Raw genomic sequence first — 15281 nt, 5'->3', positions numbered from 1 at the left:
CTGAAGATGATTTCAGACAATAGTTTCGATTCACTTGCAAGTGGACATGACACCAGCCACACAATTCAGAAAACACAACTACTGCTCAAAGCAGAACTAAATACTAAAAGCTAACCAAAAATTATATTAAAAAAGATAGTTAGCTACAAATTTGAGACTTGAAATTATTTTAATGTGCATGTAATTGCAGTATGAGCCAATAATAATTCATGCTTCATTTTGTTCTCTTAATCCCATAGATGCACCCTTTGACTTTTAGACTTCAATGGGAAGGAGAATTGGACGGGGTGTATAACGGTTGGCCAATCCGATACAGCCAGTTTTCCGCCTCCATCAATGTTTTTTTTATTCATTCATGGGATGTGGGCATCGCTGGCAAGGCCAGCATTTATTGCCCATCCCTAGTTGCCCTTGAAAAGATGGTGGTGGGCCTTCTTCTCGAACTGCTGCAATCCGTGTGGTGAAGGTACTCCCACTGTGCTGTTAGGTAGGGAGTTCCAGGATTTTGACCCGGCAATGAGGAAGGAACGGCAATTTATGCCCAAGTCAGGATGGTGTGAGACCTGGAGGGAAACTTGGAAGTGATGGCATTCCAATGTGCCTGCTGCCTTTGTGCTTCTAGGTGGTGATGGTCATGGGTTTGGTAAATGCTTCCGAAGAAGCTTTGGCGAGTTGCTGCAGCAAAAGTACACACTGCAGCCACAGTAGGTCAGTGGTGGAAGGGGTGGGTATTTAGGCTTGAGGATAAAGTGCCGATCAAGGGGATTACTTTTTCCCCTTTAGTGTTGTGAGTTATTGCAGCTGCACCCATCCAGGCAAGTGGAGAGTATTTCATCACACTCCTGACTTGTGCCTTGTTGATGCTGGAGAGGCATTGGGGAGTCAAGAGGTGAGTCACTTGCTGCAGAACATCCAGCCTCTGATCTGCTCTAGCAGCCACAGCATTTATGTAGCTGATCCAATTGAGATTCTGGTCAATGTTGACCCCCAGGGTGTTGATGGTGGGGGACATGGCCATGGTAATGCCATTGAATGTCAAGGGGAGTTCGTTAGCCTCTCTCTTGTTGGAGATGGTCATTGCCTGGCACTTGTGTGGCACAAATGTTACTTGCCATTTATCAGCCCAAGCCTGGATGTTGTTCAGGTCTTGCTGCATGCTGGCATGGACTGCTTCATTATCTGAGGAATTGTGAATGGAGCTGAAAACTGTGCAATCACCAGCGAACAATCCTACTTCTGATCTTGTGATGGAGGGGAGGTCATTGATGAAACAGCAGACGATAGTTGGGCTGAGGATGCTGCCCTGAGGAACTCTTAGAGCAATATACTGGGGTTGAGATGATTGGCTTCCAACAACCACAAATATCTTCCTTTGTGACAGGTATGACTCCAGCCACTGGAGAATTTCCCCCCGATCCTCACTGACTTCAGTTTTACTAGGGCTCCTACAGTTTCTATGAAAGGGTTTCAATATTGCTGGTACAACATTTTTCATAAATTGTAATAATATATAATATATGTTATTAATTTTCAGAATGTAAAAATAGTAATTTTCAATTGTTAAAGTGGAAACATCACAGCAACCTGAATCTAGTTCTCCAGTATAAGATTGTTTTTACATGTGTCTTATTTTTTGATCCATTTTTCATCCTAATTTCTCAATGTATAATTATTTTTTCTATCATCCCTTCCCCCAGATTACTTTGGGACATGCACTATTTCATAGCTGAGAGGATATCCTGTGATATGTCTAAGACCACCACAAATTGCTCTTAATGTGAACCCTCCAAAGTGCATTAGAATGGCTGAGGCTGATTTGTCCCCCAAATTTATCACTGTCCCCGGTAAGAAAGGATCCACTACCCTCTGTTCTGCCCCTCCTGTGGAATTAGGAATACTGTATATGTGTCTGCATGTGAGTTGTCTTGGTCAAGAACTTAGGCCTTTAACACTTCATTTGGTGCATATTGGGGCACTAACATGCTACACACTGGTCTGCACATGATTTTAATATCAAAGTTATTAAAAGATCTGGTAAAAACTTTATATGCAGCCTTTAAAGTATAAAAACATGCAGTTAATTTTGTACAGATACGAGTCCTTGTGCTTTAATGCAGGATATATTGCTATCACTTACTGGGCGGTAACGCAAAATGGGCGGTCTCCCATCAGCCGCTCATTATACGCCCTGTCAGACATCGGCTCTATTGAAGTGAATGAAACAAAGTATCAGCGGGGAGTATAATGGGGGGGGGGGGGGGGGCCGGTAGTATAACAGGTGGGGAGTATAACAGCAGGGGATGGGGGCAATATAACAGGCTGCCGATGACACTCCACCCATTTTTGCCTGACCGCCCGAGATTAATTTCTACCCCTATAGCTCCAAGAAACCTTGTCATCAGGAACTGATGTGACACAGTAGAACTTGTCCTGGTTACAGGCAAATTTACATGCTCAGTGTAATCTTCAGCCTACTTTTTAGAGAAATTATCGAGAGTAGATTCTTCCTGTGCACCCTGTGTAACTAAGTCACAAAGCCCTTTATAAGAACAGGATTATGATTTGTTAGACACGGGGGAGAAAGGAAATCTTCCTCATAAAGATAGTTCTCTGTTTCTTCTTGAAATCAACATTTTAATATAAATGTTTGAGCTGCACATTTTTATTACAGTTTGATCAGCAAGCATAACATTTGTGAGATAAAAGTATTTTTTTGAAATGTAAAGAGATAAATAAGATTCCAATCACCAAAAAAGTCATTCATAGGAAGAAAAAGGCAAGAGTCAAATGTATACTATCTTGCTTACTTAACACTTCATAGAAGTCAAAGTTCATGAAGTTAAATTATCTAATTGATGCATTGCCTGTTGTCAGTAACCCAAGCAAAGACACTGAACCATATAAGTTTACAGCATAGAAGGAGGCCATTCCACTCTTTGGGGGTGATTTTAAACCCCAAGAACGGGTGGGTTGGGGGAGGCGGGTGAGAGCTGAAAATAGTTGTTTTTTGAGTCGTGACCGCAACCTGGCTTTAAAAGTACAGGCTTCCCACTGGGAATGCAAAGTCTGAAAATTTTGAGGTTGTGACCCAAAAAACCAACTATTTTCAACTCCCACCCACCCTCAACCCACCCGTTCTTGGGGTTTAAAATCACCCCCATTGTGTGTGTGCTGCCTCTTTGCTACAGCAGACCTAAACTAATCCCACTGCCTTGCTCTCTCCTCGTAGCCTTGTATCTTCATCTGCTTGAAATATTTATGAACAATCCATTCATGATGCTGGATGAAATTTAAACTTGAAATAGCATGTTTGTGAAAATCCTGAAAGTTCAGCAAGTTTATCCAGTAAATTGCTGAACCCTAGGAAGGTCCTAGGTTCAATCTCCAGTCTGTGCTAAGTTACCTGATCTCAGTCAGGAAGGTGATTGGGCCCTACAATTGATCTCAGTGTTCCCTGGACTACGGTGGAAAATTCAGCTAGGTCTCCGTTGGATGTGTGTGTGTGTGTGTGTGTGTGTGTTTACGTGTGTGTAGGATGAGGACAGAATTGAGCTCAGCTATAGACAAATACCCTGCCAAACACTCACTATGATGACTCACATGTGAAAAATTACCACTTCGATGAGCTACTGAGGCTAAATGGCACCCAAGAAACCACACCGCAGTGAGCAGTCAATATCTTCAAGGGAGGAAGAAAGAATAAAGAAGAAGAAAAATGAAACAAATAGCATGAAACAAATATCGTATTCAGTGTACAACATTTTTTCCCAGTTGCAACCATCTCAGTACAGTATCTCTAGAGCTGTGTAATTATTAAAAAAAACTACCAATAGAAATTTGACTGAAGGACATTAGATAATTTACAGAGTTTGAGTTAATGAGTCCATAAATCAAACAATGGCAATGGGAGTGAAACAGTATTGTAGATTTTGTCTTGTGTAAAAGTGTCAAAAACTGACCTAATCCATAAATCAATTCAAATTTGTACATGTGCTTGTGTAGCATCGGTGGACTGCTTAGATCTCACATTACTGAAAATATAATAAAATGGCAGGCATCAAGAGCTAAATATTATCATTTCTGGTAGTTGCAAGTATTAATATTAATGTTGAATTTGGCAAATGTTACGATGTAAACACCGAAATGAAAAATTTGTTGAACTGTCTTTAAACTGAATGGTTATTCTGGTGCTTCTCACATATTCCAGCATGACAAGTTTAACATTAACTCTCCATATTCATGGGACCAGAGTTAATATGTATCTTGTGTTCGAAATGGGTTTCTGTGATCAACGGGAGCAATTTCAGGGAAAAGATAAAAGAAGTAAAATACTATTGCTATTCTTAAAAAAAAATCCCATTATGTTTTAGACTATTTGAATGCTGCTTTTGATTAATTTCCTCACTCTGAATTTTAGTAACAACTTCTGCTAAAATATCCAGATGCTTTAAGTTACACTTGATGCTATGACTGCCTGGTTCCAGGTATTATTCTTTATCACAGCATTATGAAATTGCCCTTTAAGATCCTGCAAGGCATAGCAAAAACCTCCAGGTAATTACAACTTGTTCTGCTGATACGGCAAGTGACTTGGCGTGATATGACATTCTGCTGATTTCTACACTTACCTGTAAACCGCAAGTCGCTGCCCAAGTATTGCAATTTTACATAAAAAGGCCCAGAGGTAGTGAAAATGCCAGTCTTTGAGCATATCTGAATGATAACAAGTCAATTGCCCTAACTACTGTTTCTGTTACTTCTGTTTTCATTGTATTGAAAGTATTTTGGGGATAAAACAATCGCCCAGTGAGTGAAATGGTTGAAAATGTATATGGATTCTGTATCTTCCTATAGGATTTAACAAATATATATACCTTAAAAATATCCAGTAAAGGATAACATTTTCAAATTGCAAGATGCAAACCCTGGATTATAATATTGATTATCAGATCATAATTTCCTCTGTAATTGTTTAATAAGTGCCAATTTAGCTGATCAGGTATACAAACTGAAGCCGTCTTGTTGGTGAATCTGTCACAGTCCCATGCAGTTTATAGAAATGACTTTGACTCAGTTCTGTGGTTTGGCTGGGAGGTGAGCTGAATCTTTATCTGAAATCTGTTGGCTTCTCTGATGTTCACCAAACACTAGATCAAAGGTAATTTTGTGGTTTGGATGAATGGGTGAAAAGATAATCTTCCGCTATTCACAAATAAAGAGACTAATTCCATCACCACCAACCCCCCCACCTCCATTGCCTCATAATTTATTCTCAGTAATTCCCTGTAGATAAAAAAATGTTATAGTCAGATAATGTTGGAGTGCTTTTTATTCTTAAAGAGATTATTTTTAGATTAAAGACTAAAGACCAATAGCATTAATTTCCATTATATTTTGTGAAACAGAATCTACAAGTCCTATTCAGAGGAGTATTCTAAGTATAGAAAATAAGTTATTGATCATTTACTAAACAAATACCAATAACAAGAGCAACTGGAACTTCAACTAAAACATTTTAATGATCAAAAACTACAATAACTAATTATGATAATTAATTCATTTTAATTTTTAATTTTGATACTGCCAGAGACAGGTATAACAATTTTTAGTATATTCTTTTGATTGCTGAAATCAACAACATCACCCATTTGATCTGCATCCCTCACAAATAAGCTTAAAACATCTACATATCCAGGACTAAACACTCCTAACTAAATGTAATGGGATGGTAAAGAGAGAAATAGAAAAGGAATCGAACAATGAAGTTAAGGGGAAAGGGAGGATCTACTCGGAATTAATAGTATGTCTTTTTTTAAAACAAAAAATAGCCTAAGTATTCCAACTCACATCAATTTTGTAATGATTAATTTTGTTAGGTATAGTAAGTGTGGCCAAAGATGGGTTTAAAAACGTCAAAATAAAGTAATTGACTGCTTAAAAAAAAATTGCAATGGTCAAAACTACTAAAAATACAATTACATTTGTGCCAGATATGCATTTTAAAAGCAGAATGTAGAAAGACACATAGTGAAACTAATAATAAATAATAACACTTGCATTTATAAATACACTTATCATCTCAAAGCTGTTTGGCTGTTGCTGTGTGGTCCCTCATAACTGTACCTGCCTTACTATTTTATTACTAATGTCCTCAAAATGGTCACTTGTGACAACTTTTGAATGTAACACCTTTGTAAAGTAGCATAAAATCTACTATACATTACTACTATACTATCTAACTATACATTAAAAGTTTCAGTTTCATATTTTTCACTTAAAAAAAACACCCACAAATAAATCCCACAAGTATTTAATGATTTAAATAGAAAAGATGTGTTTAGTTTAATTTGTTATTCTACACCTAATGTCATTGATGCATTTACTGGATCTGTACCGTCACATCAGTGTAACTAAGTTTTTGTATTCACAATGTAGTGTAATACCTACTCCATGGTAGCTGTGGAAGAATCTGATAGATCTTAGCTCTTTATCAGGTAACTCCAGGAAGAGAAAATAGCTGGTCTTTTTGATATACTGCTCTTCTATTGATTCACAACAGCTGAATATATCATGTTTCTTTATTAACTAGAACCAGTATTTTGTGAGGAGAATACAAAATGTGCGCAAATAATTCAGAATTTATTAATTTACATTTATCTACCTTGTCAAGCAATACATTATTCATATTGAAGTAATGGTTGGTATTTTTGTAAAATATTGATATTTGTGATTGTTATTAATAAGAGCTTCTGTTACTACTTCCTGGCCATGTTTAATATTTGACACAATATTATTAATTCTTTGTGACTAACCTATACAGTACATTTTACTCCAGAACTGACCCAAGTAGGCTAAAGGTGTTTAGATTGAACCGTACATCAGGCTGCTTGTTGTTAACAGGTCTACTTTCCTTAATATTTTATTACTGGGTCCTGTCTTACTAATGCACTCAAAATAGTCCAGTAACAGATTCTGAATGTAACAATTTGTAACACAAAATCTTCCAGTAACCAAGTATATATTCAGAGTTCCAGTCTGATCTCTTTCCGTAAAATAACTAAATACCCACAAACAATTCACCATCAATATTTGATTATTTAAATAGAACGTGTTTGGCTTTTATTTGGATATATGTGCGTATATTTGTTTTAAATGCTAATTAACATTTGAAATTGATTTAATAAATGTTTGGGGTTCATATTATTTTAAAACGTATTTGCTACACGTGTGATTTAAACATTAATGCCATTAACGTTTCATTTCAGTAATGAATAAAAATATTTTCTTGCAGCCACCTACTAAACTGACAATCAGACAATGCCATAGAATCATGCAAAAAAGTACCAATCATCAGACTTCAGCGGTATGCTGCAAATCTCTGTGCAGGAAAAGCGTTTAATTGTTTTGATGGGGAAATTATTTAAAACATTCAGTATAAATGGGATTATTGTTTGTTGAACGTAATATTAATTCAATTGAACGTTATCTGTATAACATAAGATTTATTTTTACTTCCACCATTATACGTGCTCCATTTATGCACTCTAAAACAATCAGTGTGAACCAAGACGCTATTTCGTTTAACAAAACATTCAGTTTATCTGTCTGCAAAAAGACAAAATCACCTGTTTCTGGAGTTCACCAGCTGCGCCAAAGCAGCGGTTTCTTTCGAGTGTATTTACATTACCGGTTCAATTGCAGCATGCATGGAGCCACATTTGAACGATTAGCGGTTCCAGCACAAAAACAAAAATAGAAAATAAGGCGTTCGGCTATTGATATTATACGGCTAATAATGTTATAGATTATGGGGTGGAAATGTGGTGCAGGGCAGAATGACAACTTCCCCGTCCGTTCGGAAAAGAAATGAATGACAAGTCGAGTACTCACTTCTGGGCTCCCTGGGTCCGTCCACGGTGATCTTGATGGCTCTGTGGTAAGTGGCGACTTGAGGCGGGTTTGTAAACACTGTGATGGTCAACGTAAAACTTTTCCCTGCAACGGGGGGGGGGGGGAGGCACAACAAAAAATGAGCAGGTTCCGGAGACGATTGGGAGATAAGAAATAATGAAAACATTTTCCTTTACAATGCTAAGAACTGATTTTAAAATGTGGTAGTTAGACAGGAAACACATCAATCCACGGGGTCACTATTTACTATTGTATAACCACAACTCATATCTGAACTACTTCGGAGTTAAGACTTATTGTCACAGCATGTTATCACGTTCTCGATTCTTAGTTTCTTTACATTGTATATTTTTCTATTAGTACGAGCAGAGCCCAATCAGTCTATATTATCTGTGATATTAGAAGACTGAATCCTAATTCATAATACAATAACGGCACGCACTGCCTAGAATTCATAGAATTTATCATCAGAGATGCCAATGTAATTTTAAAAGATAACTTGAATCTTACTGTAAACAGTGTTTGCACTCCTTTTGAAATGTTTTTTAAAAAAATGTAGCACATTTTAACATATAGAGTAATTGTTAAATGTTTTGATGTCATTTAAATATAGTTGTAAAATGTAGTACTGAATAACTAGCTATTTTGAGTGGTTTAAACAGATTTGCAATGGGTTGAAATTCAGTTGTTAAAATACTATGCACTGATCTTACAGGGACGGTGTGATCTATGCAGATGATATAAATATTTGCAGAAGCCGCGTTAAGTTCGTACAGTTGTTTCCATGGCAGGTCGGGGCACTTGTGAGTGCTCCAAGCGGGGCAAGGGGGAGGGAGAGATGGTGCCAAAAGGCAAACGGATCTCCTGAAACTCGCAGACAAAACCGCCACTTTGTTTTTCCAAACATTGCTGTGTTGATCTGAGCGCCCCCTCCAAAACAAAAAAAAAATCAAAAATAACAGCACCAGGACCCGCAGCAGGGAGTCAACGCCCCCAGATATTATATAGGCAGCTTCATTTGACTCAACAAAATCTGATGTAATCTATATTTGGAAGAATATTTTGAATGTACTTATCAGCCTAGATCGCTTTGCTACTTGATACTTTCGGTGCGGGTGTTTAGTTTGAAAGAGGGTTCAAAAAAAACAAGGGGAGGGGGGAAACAATCTGCAAAAGAAAAGTTTTGAAAAGGTCTCAGCGAGATTAGTTTCTGTGGTTTTTTTGAGTACCTCGTCCACTCCGTCCGACGAATCGCAGATCGTTGAAGCGGGCGACTTGGTTTTTCATGACGGCCGTGGCGTTGCGCAGCTCGGCCGAGTAGTTCTCGTCATTGCCGGCCAAGACCGTGACAAGGGTCCCGTCAGGAACATCCCCCAGGGCGACCACCTGCACCCGGGAGAAGAAGACAGGTCAGACACAGCAGCACACACAAAGACCGCACAACCAGATCGAGGATGGGGACACGGCAGAAATAGGAAAGCACCACTAAACCTCAAACAACTTTATTCCCAAAGATCCCGTGGCAAGTTGATTCTTCCAAATACCCTTTACAGAAATCACTAGTTTCCCCACTTTATCATCTGTTTCACACAACACCGTTGTTGTGTGAAACAGATGATAAAGTGGGGAATACTGTGCCGTCTATTAAAATAATTGACCTACATGACGATAGACTTTGCTGTACATCATTCTCTGTATAAAACTGTGACTGTGGGACAGGTCTAAGGGTGAGAATCCAGCTTGCGAGAAAAACTAAAAGGTCCCAGGGTAAAATATAATTCTCGTCTGAATGTCCGTTACTCAAAAAATTGCAATCTCTGGTTTTTAGAATCAGCTTATCCCTCAAATTCAGGTCATCATGACTGTAGAACCTGAACAATCGGAGACCACATCTCACATCAGTCTTAGTCAATTGATTTTTTTCCCCTCCAATAATCTGCACGATGTATAATTATAAAAATATACAGTACCTATACAAAATACTTGCACTTTAAATTCGACTACAAGGCCCGTTGAAGACTCAAATGCGACAATTAAAGGCACGTTTTCTGACAGTAGAGAATCCCATTAAAGTATGTGCACTGGAGAAGCTGCCGACACCCGGGATTTACCTTAAATGCGATAGGGAGCGTCTTGTTGCACCTCCAGTGAGTCGGTAGGACGGAGCAGAGGAAGTTTGGGCTGTCCGTCCGGACGAGCTCTCCGGGATGATCGGCTAAAACGTCGACCATGCTGCGGTCGGCTGTTCGGAGTTTGCTCAGGGCGCTCTCCTGCGGCGCCAGCGGGAGAGACTCGCTCATCTTCCCCGTGGTCAGCGTGGTGGAAGGCGGCGTGAACCGGCGGCTGGTGTTGGTATCTACAGGGATACGCATCACAACAAAAACTTAACAATCTCAAACAAAAAAATAACACCGGGGCAGCAACACAAACTTCGTCTGTTCGGATCTCTCCCCCTCCCTCAATCCACCTGCAGTCGAGTACAGGTCACCATGTATCTGTATAGATTCACTTTTATCGACGTGTTTCAGCGGCAAAAACCCACAAGTGCCAGGCGTGGGGCTTTTGATCGGTTCGGGTCAGTCACGGGTTAAAATAACGAAATGTCCACCTGTAGGCTTTCTGTTGCTGGCCCCCCTTTCACTTTTCAGTTCCATAGCACGTTTCTGACAGCCGAGTGTTTTGCATGATCCTGCAGTTTGTACAGAAGATGTTATCTGAAACTGTGCCCGCGATCGTGCGGAAGACCGATTAAATTCAAATAACGACGAGACGACTTTTTGTTTTGTTTTAAAACTGCAAGGGTTGTTTTATCCAGCGATCAAATGTCTTTTAAAAAAAATAGACCAGACAGCTCGGTCCGTTTAAATAAAATAAAAATCCCAAGACACTTTCCTCCTCTCTACGGTTTCAGTCAGTTTGATTATCGGAGCTTTCGCTTTCGAGATCTTTATTTTGGGTGCAGCGTGGTTTTGCAGCTTGGTTAGACTTGCGGCTCTTCTGTGGTTTGAGACGCGCAAACACCACATATATAGTCTCCTGACCGAAATTCAAAGCGCAGAGAGTTTAGCTCAACGTGAACTTCACACAAGAGACACCCGCCCTGAAGATGACTCTGTGCCAAATAACTCAACCAAAAAAAAAATGCTGAAAGTTTTTTAAAAAAAAACTGGAGAAACTTTTTTTTAAAAAAAAGCTGCAGAAACCTCTCAGGCTGAAGAAGAAATTAAATGTTTCTTTTTTTTCCCCCACTCATAAATAATTTGTTTCTCTTCTCTGCATCGGCATTCCTCCTCTTAACGTCCTGTCTTTTTCTTTTTTTTAAACAAAAAGGATATAATTGAACACACTAGCACACTCCTAGGCACAAGAAGGAGCACTTCAGTCCTTTATGAATGAGCCTCTCTCACTCACTCTCCTTATGATTTAAGGTGAATGTCTCGGAATTTCTCCACACACCAAAAAAAAAACCCCCGGCGATTCTTTCTGTCCGCAGGAACCCAGCTGATTTGCATATCGCATGTCGCAAACCAATCCGCTCCGCGTTCTAGAATCCGGGCCCGGACAGGAAGGGAGGGGGGAGGAGGGAGTGTGAGGTGGGGGGGGGGGGGGGTGGAACGAACCACGACGGCGCCCGCTTCCAGCCAATCGGATAAGCCGGAAAGTTAGCGCGCTCTTGGTGCTTTTTTGTTTGAACGCGCCGGGAGCCGCGCGCGAGCCCGCCCCGCTCCAGCGCGCGCGCCAGCGGTGTTTCCGTCAATGGGATTCCTCCGCGCGCTCTCGCGCTCTCTCTCTCTCTCTCCCACCGCCCTAACCCTCCCCACCCACCCCAGGCGCATCACTTTGTCGTGCAAACCAGTTTCAGGCCCCTTTAACTTCTTACACTATATTAATTTTCTTTTTTTTTTAAAAAAAGGTTCTTTTAAAAATAGCAAATATGTCTCTTCTTCCTCGTGCATTATTGATTGCCCAAAACAAGAAAAAGAAACTTAATCCTTAAGTGAGAAACGTCCCTTTACATGCTGCACTTCTTTAAAAAAATATGAAATATCTTTTTAATTACCCTTGGTCAATAAGCAAAAATAATTTTTAAAAATCAGGAAAATGTTTAGTTTATTCAGTCCCTATTGGTGACCTCTATTTTTCTGACTGACTGTGCTGTTTATATACTGACAACTAAATATTTACACATAAATTCGATTAGAAGTTTATATCAGTGATTTTAGCTCTTTTTATTTCTAAATATTATGCTATTCGGGATTTCAGGTTTTTTAATTTTAACTCCACAACACTAACTGTCAGCCTTACACACAAACAGACACGTTACTTAGGGGTTGACAAGAGCGCGGGCGCGCCTGCTTTACTTCTGTCTCTAGGCATTAGTTTACATACATTTATGTCTAGGATAAATATCATTGTAATTTTTTTAAAACTGTAGAAACCGTCATTTATAAAATCTACGCCGAATGAATGCAACATTATCACACCATATGTATTGCAATATATTTTCCCAGACGTGCATGACATCAGCACACACGCCCTAAAATAGATCAGATGTGACTTAAATGCCTTTTAAGATCAACAGTGGTCAATTCTCGCACATCCTTTGCTTTAAAAATATAGTTTCAAATATTCTAGGGGTGCCAGTCTCCAAAACACAGGGCTCTGTATTTTTTTCCCACCGATTTCCTACTGAGGTTGCAGCCACTTCCTGGTCGCTGTTTGTTTCTGATTGTGATATTAATGGCCTGGGCGCTGACTGGTAATCAAACAGGTATGATTTCAATCCCACATAGTCAGTGGTTTGTGACCCATTTTTGAAACCGCAGGAATCCAGCTACTGTCTGCACCATCAACAGCGACAATGTAGTGGGAGGTAAAGACAGCGTGAGACTCGAATGACAACCGATTCATGGGGCAATAGGCTGAAATCTCACTCGTTTCCTGACGTGGAGGAGAATTTAATAAATAAACCAAAATGAAAAAAAACACGTCCAGATTTCTTCAGTCAGACGCAGTCATTGAAAAGCTGCTGTACGGGAGCAGCAGTATCGACTGATGAGCTTTAGGGGGCAGCAATGGACCTTCAAGCAGAGCTGTTTAGACTGCACCGAGGCCTGGCAACTCCATAATAGCTGAAGTTCTGGTTTTGGTTGTTGATTTTTTTTTGCAGGGCAAGCAATACCTTATTGGAAAAAAAAACAGAATGTGCATTAACCCCATCCACATCGTGGGCGACTTTATCTCCTGACAGATTGCACACTAACTATGTTTTTTATTCCACGTGTCATACATATCATGTGAGCGAGCCACCCCCTGCGCGATGTCTGCATGTCTTGGCAGTACATTTTAGTTTCTGTAACTAAACAGGAAGAGTCTCAATAAAGATATGAGTATTAACAAAAATGCAGCGACAGTCTTTTTTTTAAAAAAAGATTTTCCAGTCGATTTCACAGAATATAACTCTTTGAGGGCTACATTGCTGAACGTCCAAAAATAACAAGACAATTAGAATTATTGATTTTATTTAACTTCGGAGATTCACATGAATTAAATTATGTTCATAAGATTGAATTATTATTTGGCAAAATGCACAAGGCGGCAGGATAAATGTCTACTGACAAAATTGTAATAGATTTTTTTGAAATACCATAGCCAGCCTTTTTAAATTGAATGATTTTAAATTGTGACTGTCCATCTCCTTTCTCCCTTTCCCTCATTCTTTCGGTATTACCTAAAACCGTTCCATGTAAGGATTTAAATGCTTTTATCATTTAACAGTCTCTGTAGTGAGCGGCATTTGCAGCTTAGTTGGAAACCACGTCGTTTTTTTACAGTACCTTCAATGGCTTTTTAATTAAAATGCAATATTTTCGTGAATAGTGAGCAGTGTGCGATCGTGCTAAATTTTTTCCATTATGCATTTGAGTCAATCCTTCCTCGAAGCAAAAATAAACGTTGAATAATTATTTCTCATACACCTGATACTAACGTCAGGTTCTTAATTTTTTTTATTCATAATTGAAAATGGACTTCCAAATTAAATGACTGGCTCATGCACCCAAGGTCCCAGAGGATTTAAGCCACCCACATAAGCCAAATATCAATAATGAACTTCCAGGCATAGAATTACAGGGTCTCAGATACATGTCCTGCCCAGTATTAAAACGAAATGGGTATTGGGTACGGCTGCAGTTTAAATGTCAGTCTTACTAACGGGGTAAGAACTAGCACCAGACAGTTTAGGTTAGGTTTAGTATTATTGGAAACAGCGCTGGTTTATCACAAATTAGTAGTCTAGGGCAAAACAATCAAAACTCTACGGTTATCAGAAACGGCAGCCTGGGGTTAGTGTTAGAGTCGGTGTTAACAGATAGTAGTAGCCTTGGGTGAAGCTAAGGGTATGGGTTAGATTAACTGAAACAGTAGCCAGGTTGGCAGAAATAGTAGGTTAGGGATAGGATTAGGATTAGCAAAAAAACGGAAGCCTAGATAGGGTCATCAGAAACGGCGAGGGTTAGGCTTAGCAGAGAGGGCAATCTTGAGTTAGAGTTACACTCCCGAAAGCCATAGCCTGTCAATATCCCAGATGACTAATGGTTCTCTAACCCCATCCTTTCTCACCCAACCTATTCCTGAAGGTTTAACCGTTTATTAATAATACCCAAAGACAAATGACTTACACGACTTTGGCAATATGTCTGAATCAAAAACACATAACTATACTCGGTGACAGCTTTCCACATGAATGAATGTTGCCTGTTATCACCGGGATGTCTGGGTTTAATGATTTACACAGAATTTAAGGATCAGTAAAGTTCAAGTTAGTAGAATTTATATTTTCATAATTGGACAGGTTTCTTTATAAAAAATGAGCTGAGAATCCAGGTGGAACTGATTATTTACCGATAATCTGGAAATTTGTTAATATCGTGATTTGATTAATATCACCGAAATTATGAAGGATTGTGAGATGCTCATTTGCAATAACTTCGCACTCATGCACATTAATATTGTTTAAAGATAAAAGATTAAAATACATCAACTACTTTACCGGAAATTATTTCAGTATGCTGCCACTGGTTTGACTGAAAATAATGGAAAATAACACAGATTAAAGGTTAAGTAATGTTTAAGTATCCTATATGTAAATATGGTCACCAAGGCCCTGTTGTCCTTAATGAGGAGACTGTTTCGTCTGGAGATTATTAAATATTTCCCGATGGACCACACGGTATCTATAAATATTTGATTATTTTGCCCGTGTCCTTCTCTCTAGTCTTTTGTGGGTAGGGAGTATGGGGAAATTACCCCACCATCCAACCTCGTTTTATCGATTTTGTGTATCCTTCAAAAATCCCATTGCCTGAAAT

At 39.2% G+C, this 15281-nt stretch overlaps 1 protein-coding gene across 6 annotated transcripts in view; it reads right to left on the bottom strand.

Moving 5' to 3' along the window:
• Positions 1 to 15281, bottom strand: part of runx1 (RUNX family transcription factor 1) — a 191867-nt gene that overhangs the window by 37744 nt on the left and 138842 nt on the right. For all 6 annotated transcript variants that reach the window (XM_067993230.1, XM_067993231.1, XM_067993235.1 and 3 more), the window contains 3 exons: positions 10023 to 10267; positions 9141 to 9297; positions 7891 to 7995 (listed from right to left, as the gene is read on the bottom strand). In XM_067993230.1, the coding sequence (XP_067849331.1) occupies positions 7891 to 7995; positions 9141 to 9297; positions 10023 to 10267 (507 nt within the window). The remainder of the gene's footprint in view (positions 1 to 7890; positions 7996 to 9140; positions 9298 to 10022; positions 10268 to 15281) is intronic.

This window comes from Heptranchias perlo, chromosome 11 (assembly GCF_035084215.1).
Source record: "Heptranchias perlo isolate sHepPer1 chromosome 11, sHepPer1.hap1, whole genome shotgun sequence".
Classification (NCBI taxonomy): Eukaryota; Metazoa; Chordata; class Chondrichthyes; order Hexanchiformes; family Hexanchidae; genus Heptranchias; species Heptranchias perlo.
Note: the sequence above shows the minus strand (reverse complement) of the source record. Positions and strands in the feature narration are given on the sequence as shown.